The sequence below is a fragment of the Pristis pectinata genome, chromosome 8, assembly GCF_009764475.1.
Source record: "Pristis pectinata isolate sPriPec2 chromosome 8, sPriPec2.1.pri, whole genome shotgun sequence".
Lineage (NCBI taxonomy): Eukaryota > Metazoa > Chordata > Chondrichthyes > Rhinopristiformes > Pristidae > Pristis > Pristis pectinata.
In genome coordinates this window covers 4,425,699-4,436,715 of record NC_067412.1, presented here as the reverse complement: position 1 = coordinate 4,436,715, position 11,017 = coordinate 4,425,699, and the positions used below count along the sequence as shown (strand labels likewise).

The 11,017-nt window shown below is 47.4% G+C and overlaps 1 protein-coding gene across 1 annotated transcript; it reads left to right on the top strand.

Moving 5' to 3' along the window:
* The first annotated feature begins 633 nt into the window (after positions 1 to 633).
* Positions 634 to 7,094, top strand: LOC127573147 (parvalbumin alpha-like). Its single transcript, XM_052021093.1, has 4 exons — positions 634 to 693; positions 2,479 to 2,605; positions 3,840 to 3,949; positions 7,069 to 7,094. Exons 2-4 carry the CDS (start codon positions 2,517 to 2,519, stop codon positions 7,092 to 7,094), a joined length of 225 nt encoding a protein of 74 aa, XP_051877053.1. The 5' UTR covers positions 634 to 693; positions 2,479 to 2,516.
* Positions 7,095 to 11,017: the final 3,923 nt, after the last annotated feature.

The following is an 11,017-nucleotide window of genomic DNA, read 5'->3' as shown; positions in this document are numbered from 1 at the left end:
GAATTCTGCAAACGCCTTGCAAAATGAAAAGTATATAAGGAGCTGACCACCCCCGGGCCTCACGCTGTATTGCTCCGCTCATCTGCTGACCCGCCTTCAGAGAGAGAAGAGCCACAGAAGCAGGTGAGTTACTCCAGACCTCTCACTCTTCCTTCTGGTCTTTTCAAAGCGGCATCAATTCTTCCAACAACGTCAAGAGCCGAGTAGGAAAAGTCCTGGGGTGGCTCCTTGCCGGTTCTTCCAGCGAACTTTTCTTAGCCTTGGAATGTCAGAAGCAATTTAACCCTGGACTCTTGGGGTGAGGACCGATGGAAGATGATGCACCTGCCATCGGAACTTTGAAAAGTTAACCGCCCGTCTTGCGAGAAAGGGGTCGGTTCCTCGAGGTCCTCGACACCAAAGGGGGAGTGCTCACCACTTCACAAGAAACCAGCCCTGCTTTCAGAAGCCGCTCAGCAAGTGGAGATACGATGCTGTTGCCTCTCACGTCGGGAAACTTGGTCTGAAGACCGAGGGAGAGGAGAATGGTGTATTTTTTTAGTTAAGAAAATGCTTTTTAGGAGATTGCTGAAGAAAGAACAGTGAGTGATTCATCATTTTTGTGTTTATTATTTTCTAGCATCACAATGACCACCGAGATCACCACCCTACTCAGCCAAAGTGACATCGAAAAAGCCCTGGCTGAGTGTTCTGGTGAAGTATCACAGCCTTCTCCTTCGATCGTACGGTAGTTTAGAGAAAGTCACCGGAGCCCTGAAATTCTTCAGCGCTGTTCGCCCATGTTCCGTGGGGTATTTATAGCCACCGCCGAGAATGCTCAGTAGAGAGGGCAATGTTTCCCTGTGTTCCCAGACAGAGCCCTTGTCATACATCATGTGGCCCTTCAAACACGATCCACTCTTCTGATCCCACCTCCAAACCCATCCCCTCATCCCACCCCTCCTGATCCCACCCCCTCGTCCCACCCCCCTCATCCCAACCCCGTCCCACTCCTCCTCATCCCACCCCCTCATCCCACCCCCTCATCCCACCCCCTCATCCCACTCCCTCGTCCCACCCCCTCAACCCAACCCCCATCCCACCCCCTCGTCCCACCCCCTTAACCCAACCCGTCCCTCCCCATCATCCCAACCCACCCCCTCAACCCAACCCCCTCGTCCCACCCCCCTCATCCCACCCCCTCATCCCACCCCCTCATCCCAACCCCGTCCCACTCCTCCTCATCCCACTCCCTCATCCCACTCCTCCTCGTCCCACCCCCTCATCCCACCCCCTCAACCCAACCCCCATCCCACACCCTCGTCCCACCCCCCTCATCCCACCCCTCCTGATCCCACGCCCTCGTCCCACCCCCCTCATCCCAACCCCGTCCCACTCCTCCTCATCCCACTCCCTCATCCCACTCCTCCTCATCCCACCCCCTCATCCCACCCCCTCGTCCCACCCCCTCATCCCACCCCCCTCATCCCACCCCCTCATCCCACCCCCTTAACCCACCCCCCATCCCACACCCTCGTCCCACCCCCTCATCCCATCCCCTCATCCCACCCCTCCTGATCCCACGACCTCGTCCCACCCCCCTCATCCCAACCCCGTCCCACTCCCCCTCATCCCACCCCCTCATCCCACCCCCTCATCCCACCTCTTCATCCCATGCCCATCCATCCCCCTCAACCCACCACCTCAACCCAACCCCCATCCCACCCCATCATCCCAACTCACCCCCTCATCCCACCCCCTATTCCCACCCATCCCACCCCTCATCCCACCCCCCTCATCCCACCCCTCATCCCACCCCCCTCAACCCACCCCCTCACCCTACTTCTCCCATCCCACATCCCACCCTGTCATTTCAACCCTCTTCCCACCTCCCTCATCTCAAACCCCCATCCCACCCCCCATATGCCACCTGTCCTCGTCTCCTCCCACTCCCCCCTCCTCATCCCCCATCCCCCTCCTCTCATCCCACCCTAATCAAGCCCTAAAAGCAAGTGGCAGTCATACCTGAGGGTCAGGGGTTGCTTGAGAGTTTCGGGAGCAGGGGTGTGGGGAGGGAGGGGAGGTGGAGGGAGGGAGGGTAAGTGTAGGTAGGGGGAGATGGGGGAGGTTTGGGGAGGGAGGAGGGGATTGTAGGAAGAGTGGGTGGGGGAGGGAGGGGAGGTGGAGGGGGCAGGTGTAGGGAGGGAAGGGGGAGGTGTGTGGAGGGGGAGGTGTGGGGAGGGAGGGGGTGGGTGAGGGGAGTGGAGTATGGCAAGGGAGGGGGTTTGGTGTGTGGAAGGAGGAAGGGAAGGCGTGCGGAGGGGGAGCATGTGGGGAGGGAAGGGACGGTGGGGGTGGGGAGGGAGGGGGGATGGTGCTGTGTCCCTAGAACCGAGTGGGTTTCAGCGACGGGGGAGGGGGGGGTGGGGTACCTGGGCTACACCGCACTGTTTTTGCAATGCCTTTCTCCCTGTCCCTCCCTCCCCATCTCACTAACAGCTGCATTCAACCACAAGACCTTCTTCATAGTCAGTGGAATGACTAAGAAGTCAGACGATGAACTCACCAAAGTCTTCGACATCCTGGACGAGGATAAGAGTGGATTTATTGAGGTGGAAGAGCTGAAGTAGGGACCGCAATTCTTACTTCATGTATTGATAGATCACTCACTGTAGAACATTTGCTTCAACATTTACTTCCAATCCTTTGTTTCTTCTCCAACATTCGAAAGCGAAGTTTTGGATTGGACCAAGGGGGAGGGTCCTTTGCATTTTCGGTCTTTCCTTTGAGACAGGGGCAACCCTGGGTAATGAGTCCTACTGCAAGCCGCACCACAGGCTCCGCGGGCATTTCCCGTGCCTCTAAATCCCGCAAAGGTCCAATGAGATTGATAAGAGAAGCCACAGAATAGACTGGGATAAATGTAACTCAATTATTGATTTAAAGGAAATGATGGTCACACCAGTTTAAGGTCAGTCAGAAGCCAATAGTTATTGCTGTCAATTGTAAATGTCCATTCCATTGTTGTGATTATTTCCGTTTCGTCCTGTGTTACGCCCCGCACAGACTTACCGTGAGACCCGGAGCACTGATGCATTTCCATCTCCAATCATTCCATGGTGGTGTTAGTCCAACTGAGTGTGTCTCCCACACCGTGCGGTGGGGAAGGCACCGTACTTGGACGATGCAAGGACTATATGAATGAAGTGTTGATATTTGAGATACTAATTGTGTTTACCCTTCTGATTATGGTCTATTTAAAATCATATATAGAAGATAGGAACAGGAGTAGGCTGTTCAGCCCTTCGAACCTGTTCTCCCATTCGGTATGATCCACTGCCTCACCACCACCTTCACACTGTCTCCCCATTCCTTTTGAAGGTACAAGCAGTTATTATTAATAATCGCTATTAACATAATAAGGAGCAGGAGTAGGCCCTGGAGTCTGCTCCATCTTTCAATAAGATCCTGTATCCCGTTCATATTCCCACCCACTCCCCATTTCCCTTTTCCATTAGTGTCCACAAGTCTATTGATTTTGGTGGCTGAGTATCCCCAGCACTCCGTGACAGACCATCATCAGCACACTATGTCCCAACACTACGAATGAATATGTCTAGCATTCTGGTGTAGACAATTGCAACTCCAATGAGTACAGAAATGCCTTCATCTCAGTTTTAAATGCTGCTCAGTTTCTCCTGTGTCCAACAGTTCTAGGTTCCCCAGCCTACAAAACTGTCTCCCAGTGTCTGAATTTTGTTTGCGTCCATATGATCACCTCTCGTTCTTCTCAACTGCAGAAAGCGTGGGCCCATGCCTTGATGTTAATGATTTGACTTGGTTCCTTTTCTTGGTTTTAGACAGTTCCTGAAGAGGTTCTCTGCTACTGCCCGGGAACTGAATGAGAAAGAGACAAACGCTTTCCTTGCTGCTGGAGACAGTGATCATGATGGAAAGATTGGAGTTGATGGTGTGTTAAATACTTTTACAATGCATATTCATAGAACGAGCATAGAACATTGAACAGTACAGCACAGGAACAGGCCCTCTGGCCCACGATGATGTGTCAAACTAATTAAATTAGTGACACCTAAACCCTTCTGCCTGCACATGGTCCACATCCCTCCATTCTCTGCACATCCATGTGCCTAGCTAAGAGCCTCTTAAATGCCTCTATCGTATCTGCCCCCACCACCACCCCTGGCAGCACATTCCAGGCACCCACCACTATGTGTGTAATAAACTCGCCCCACACATCTCCTTTGAACATTCCCCCTCTCACCTTACGTGCATGCATCTGAGAAAAAGATACCGGCTGTCTATTCTATCGATGCCTCTCATAATTTCCTAAACTTCTATCAGGTCTCCCCTCAGCCTCTGCCACTGCAGAGAAAACAACTCTAGTTTGTCAAACTTCTCCTTATAGCACATGCCATCTAGTCCAGGCAGCATCCTGGTGAACCTCTTCTGCACCCTCTCCAAAGCCTCCACATCCTTCCCATAATGGGGGGACTGGAATTGAATGCAATACTCCAGATGTGGCCTAACCATAGTTTTATAAAGCTGCAACATAACTTCCTGACTCTTGAACTCAGTGCCTCGACTAATAAATGCAAGCATGCCATATGCCTTCTTTACCACCCTATCAACCTGTGCAGCCACTTTCAGGGAGCTATAGACTTGGACCCCAAAATCCCTCTGTACATCAACACAATTCAGTGTCCTGCCATTAACTGTGTTTGTTCCCTTTACATTTAATCTCCCAAATTTGTTTCCACCAATTCCCCTGGCAGCGCGTTCCAGGCACCCACCACTCTGTGTAATAAAAAAAGTAAAACTTTCCCTCTCTCACCTTAAATGCATGTCCTCTAGTATTTGACATTTCTCCCCTGGGAAAAAAAATTTGACTGTCTACCTTATCTATGCCTCTCATAATTTCCTAAACTTCTATCAGGTCTCCCCTCAGCCTCCACCACTCCGAGAGAAAACAACCCAAGTTTATCCAACCTCTCCTTATAGCCAATACCCTCTGATCCAGGCAGCATCCGGGTGAACCTCTTCTGCACCCTCTCCAAAGTCTCCACATCCTTCATATCCATGTTCTGGGGCAACCAGAATTTCCATGTACATAATCTTTAAACTGTGATCATGTTCAGTAGTGGGTCATTGGTTGAGGTCTAATTTCCATCCAGTTTATGTTAGCTGTTATGAATCTTTACTCCTTTCAGTTATGTCATCTTCTAGCCCTGAAGGAGCTGACTTACAATCTTATACCTTCTGGTGTCTCATCTTTGCCCTGGTAGTTTTACTTCTGAGTGTTGGCAGTTCACTCAACTGGAGGGCAGTCACAGAAGACAAATACAGTTGACCAGCAAGAGAACTGGTGACTGTGTATTTACTCCACTGAGGGCCCAATTGTTTCCACCCACCCCCATCACTCCCCCCTCAGTGTTCCCATCCCGAGCACAGACCAGGAGATGAATGATCCAGTTTTATAGAAAACAGCACTGCATCAGAGAATGAGTGTTACCTACCAGGGCTCAGAACTAGGATTAGACGAGATGCCCCCTTTTCAGCTGGCAAGGACATAATGGGCCAAGTTGTCTCTCTCTGTACCATAAAGTTCTATGATCTTATGCAAAGACAATCATAGAGTCATAGAATTGTTGTAGCACAGAAAGAGGCCAGTCAGCCCACTGGTTCTGTGCTGGCTTCTTGTGAAATAATCCCCTCCTTCCCATTCCACTGTTCCTTCCTTATAATCCTACAAATTATTCTTTCTCAAGTATTTATCCCATTATCTTTGGAACGCACTTATCATTCACCATCATGAATTCTGGATAGCAGAACTAGATTACTGAGTCTTGGATAAACTCAAGTTAATGCAGGTAAAAGATAGAAGGCCAGGCAGGTCACAGAGTCATGGAGTCATACAGCACAGAAACAGGCCCTTTGGCCAACGCCCATGCCAACCAAGATGTCCATCTAAGCTAGTCCCATTTGCCTGCGTTTGGCCCATATCCCTCTTAACATTTCCTACCCATGTACCTGCCCAAATGTCTTTTAAATGTTGTTAATGTGCCTGCTTCAACCACTTCCGCTGACAGCAAATCCCACCCTCTGGATGAAAAGGTTACCCCTCAGGTTCCTATTAAATCTCTCCCCTCTCACTTTAAACCCGAGCCCTCCAGATTCTGATACCCCAGCCCTGGGAAAAAGACGGTGTGCCTTCACCCTATCTATGCTGCCTGATTTTATACACATCTATAAGAATATTCCCAGCTAAGTAATCCCTGAGTAACACACAGCAGGTCAGGCAGCATCCATGGAGGGAAATAAACAGTCGACGTTTCGGGCCGAGACCCTTCATCAGGACTGGACAGGAAGAGGGCAGAAGCCAGAATAAGAAGGTGGGGGGAGGGGGAGGAGTACACGCAGGCAGGGGACAGGTGAGTTCAGGTGAGGAGGGGAAGGTAGGTGGGTGGGGGAGGAGGGGGGAGATGTAAGAAGCTGAGAGGTGACAGGTAGAAGAGGCAAAGGGCTGATGAAAAAGAAATCCGGTCGGAGAGGGCAGCGGACCATGGAATAAAGGGAAGGAGGTGGGGAATAGACGGGCAGGTCATGAGGGTGGGGGAAGGGGAAACAGCAAGGGTGAAGGGGCCACAGGAATGAGGGAAGACAGAAGGGGGGGGGGAAAGGGGCAGGAAGAGGGAAAGGGTCACCAGAAATTAGAGAAGCCGATGTTGATGTCGTCACATTGGAGACTACCAAGGAAGAAAATGTTGTTCCTCCAACCTGATGCTGCCTGACCTGGCGTGTGTTGCTCCAGATTCCAGCATCCGTGGAATTTTTTGTAATCCCCGAGTAAAAAGTTTTTCCTCGTATCCTCCTTTTACCTAAATCTGTGCCCACGACTCCTTGAACGATCTGCTTCCCTTCACTTGCCTCATACAAACCTATGATGATCTTGTGTCAGGTTGAGTCAATGATGTGGGTGAAATCAAAAGCAGGCGTTTTACGTGTAAATTTATTTGACAATGTTGCTTTTTATCAAACATGTTCATTCTGAACCTCTTTCTTGCATTGCAGAGTTCAAGACAATGGTCAAAGCATAAAGGACCTGAAAGAGAAGCCACTCTCTCAATACTGAGCAGTCCCAACACTTTTACTAACATCTCACAGAGCAAGCACATTTTTATTTATACATTTTGATACAGTTAAATGGCATTAATAAATGTCGAGATGTCGTTTCCTTTGTTGAAACTTTTTAACAGAACATTTTCTGTGCATGTTAATTAATATTTATTGTCTGATGTCTTAGTTGTGGAAAGCACCTCAAATTGCCAAATCCACAGAACAATAAAGAACGCCAACATTGAAAATAATTTCCTAGGCTGGGTTACTTGTTAGAGTGTGCTTTCTCTTCTTGGTAAATTGGTCTATTATTGTCGCATGTACAGAGGTACAGTGCAAATCTTGTTTTACATGCCATCCATACAGTTCACTTCATTACAACACTGCATTGAGGTAGTACAAGGGAAAACAGTAACAGAATACAGAATGAAGTGTACAGTTACAGAGAAAGTGCAGTGCAGGCAGACAATAAGGTGCAAGGCCATGACGAGGTAGATTGTGAGGTCAAGAGTCCATCTGATCGTACTAGGGAACCGTTCAATAGTCTTATAACAGCGGGATAGAAGCTGTCCTTAAGCCTGGTGGTACGTGCTTTCAGGCTTTTGTATCTTCTGCCCGATGGGAGGGGGGAGAAGAGAGAACGTCCGGGGTGGGTGGGTTCTTTGATTATGTTGGCTGCTTTACTGAGGCAGCGAGAAGTGTGGCCTTGATTGTTTTTGAAGATATGCAAATGAAACAAAGAGAAATAGTCAAGGAAATTAAAAACTGCAGGGAAATATTAATGGATGATATAAATGGGAGATGGTTGAAGGCAAAGAAAATAATTTTTAATCTCTACTTTTATTGACGTTAGAAGTAACTAGAAATAATCATTCTCCAAATCAATGTCACAGTTTGGGATTATTTCCTGATCCTTCGTCTGCTTCAATAATCCACTCAAAGAGGAAGCTTCTATTGCAGACAAGAAAGTAGTGAATATATTTAACAACCGGATCTCCGCTGTCCTTTGAGGTAGAGAATTCCAAAGACTCACAACTCTTACAATCAAAACGAGTGGGGTAGTCATAGTGCAAGGTTAAAGATTACCCTGTCCTCTCTCTTTACTGAGTTAAACCCATGAGATTGGATGTGCAGCTCAAGTTTCTGATGCTGGACCTGATTAACCGTTGCCTCATCACTTTCTTGTGGTTTTCGCGCCTCCGTAATAACCCAGCACTGTTCTAGTTGGCATTCTGAGAGTTCTGTTCCTTCTTTGACTTGGTTGATGCCTGTTCAAGTGCCCCATTGGCAAAGTTCTCAAGAACTATTGCCAGTTTCCACCGACCACTGAAAGAGGCTGAGGAATTTAGTCCCCTCTGCCGGGAGTTCAGTCGTAGGGTAATACAGCACGGAAACAGGCCCTTCCGCCCAACTCGTCCCTGTCCACCAGGGCGCCCATCTAAGCTAGTGCCATTTGCCTACATTTGGCCCACATCCCTCTAAACGTTTCCTATCCATGTATCTGTCCAAATGTCTTTTAAATGTTATTGTACCTGCCTCAACCATTTCTTCTAGCAGCTTGTCCATATACGCACCACCCTCTGTGTGCAGAAGTTGCCCCTCAGGTCCCTTGTAAATCTTTCCACTCTCACTTTAAACCTATGCCCTCCAGTTTTTGATTCCCTTTCCTTGGGAGAAAGACTGTGAACATTCACAGTGTCTATGCCCCTCATGACTTTATACACCCCTACAAGGTGACCCCTCAGTCTCCTACGCTCCAAGCAATAAAGTCCTAGCCTGGCCAACCTCTCCCTATAACTCAGTCCCTCGAGTCCTGGCAACATCCTCGTAAACCTTCTTTGCACTCTTTCCAGTTTAATGCTATAATAGGATAACCAAAGCTGTACACAATACTCCAGGTGTGGCTTCTCCACAATCCTGCACAGAGAGATGCTCTGGGTCACCTCTGCCTATCAAGCATCCAGTAGCAAGGTTCAAGTGTGGTGTTTGCTTCCATATGCCAAGGTCTCTGATTATTTTTACTGCCTGGCAAAGAATGTCGCAGAACATTTCTACCATAACTCTGATATTTGGAAACATCAGTGACAGCCTGAATCTCAGAAATGAAAAGGATAGCAACTACTAACCATTTCTTAATTGGAAAATGTACACACCTGTAACTACATTTTAAGGAATAACTCATAGGATGTGAAATCCCTGCCAAGTGTGGCAACCCAAAGACAGTGTAGAACTTAATTCAATCCATTCACCTTTTTGTCAGGTCCCTCGTGATCTTGCTCATGAGGAGTCTGACAGCTACAGACTAACTTTGGTACCAACACCATTCCTTAGCTCTTGACCACAAAAGGATTGTATACTGTCAATGAGAAAGTGCAATGCAACATGAACCAAGATAACCTGTCCCATGTTAAAGGAAGTTCTATGGAGAAAGGGGCACTCTCATTCCACTCCTCCCAGCATATTGTAATCTTTCAAAGTTTTGGAAGAAAATCCAATTCAATGGCTAACACGAAGGGACATAATTTTAAGGTGCTTGGAGGAAGGTATAAGGGGGATGTCGAGGTAAGTTTTTTACACAGAGAGTGGTGGGTGCATGGAACGCACTGCCAGCAGAGGTTGTGGGGGCAGATACATTAGGGACATTTACGATGATAACAAAATGATTAAAAAATGGAGGTCTATGCGGGAGGGAAGAGTTAGATAGATATTAGAGCAGGATAAAATGTCGGCACAACATTGTGGGCCAAAGGGCCTGTACTGTGCTGTAGTGTTCTATGTTCTGTGTTAAGTGAAAGCAGAGGCTTCTCAAACAGATTCCTCTCATGTCAGCCTACTCTTCGAGTGGAGCATCACAAGACCTCATATCCTCACACACACATCCAGCGGGAAGACTGGTTGACCTGATTAACCCTCACTGGCCAAGAGAGATTGAAGCCAGCTATACCCACTCTCGATGCCACCCAACTGCCACCAATGGAATCAAGCCAACGCATAGTAGTCCAAGGACCAAGTGCTGGTGAATGGGATTAGTTCAAATACACACTTGATAGTAAGCTGTTTCTGTGCTAAATGACTTTATCATTCCATGACTGGGAGCCCGGAGAGGGAGAGGTTAGAACATGAGTAGCAGAATTGTGGATGAGCTGATTTTTTTTATCATAATCCCAATTTCTGGGTCTAAATTGGTCCTTTTGGTGGTTCTGCTCCTGTCCAACTTAAGCAGAAGGAACCTTTTGCACTTAATCATTCAACTTCAATCCATAGCTTCCTTAGAAATTAAGAAATATAGTAATGAAACTCAATAGCAACTGAATTCTTTAAATGCAATCACCATCTGCTATATCTTGTACCAGTGATTCCAAACAAGGCAGTGATTTGGAATTGACAATCCAGCTGTCTAGAGTATCAGTGTTGACCTGTCAAATGCTTCAAATGCTTATTTATAATTAAGCATGTTGAACTGTATATTGTCCTGTACAGTACAAGCCCAACAACACTCATACTATGACTCTTTCTCCAGTTTCCCATTAACTGAGACCTTCCTTGTCCTTAACATTAACCCTATCTTGGCTCAAGGCTTTCTCAATTGAAGTCGTTCAACCTGCAACCTGACAGTTAACGTAAAGTTTTTATCTATGAAATAAAAACTCATGGGCTACATTTTAAAATAAAAACAGCACAGCATACAGGATAAAATGGAAAACAGTATAAAACAATATATACATTGGCTTAAAATAGGGAATTACTGTAATTGTAATAAATGTAAATTTCCCCAATTAATGTGGCTGTATTATACTCATTACAGAACAATGCATTTAATAAATCATACTGCATTAAAGACAATCAAAAGAGTCATAGAGTTGTACAGCACCGAAATGGGTTTTTCAGCCCATCAAGTCCATGC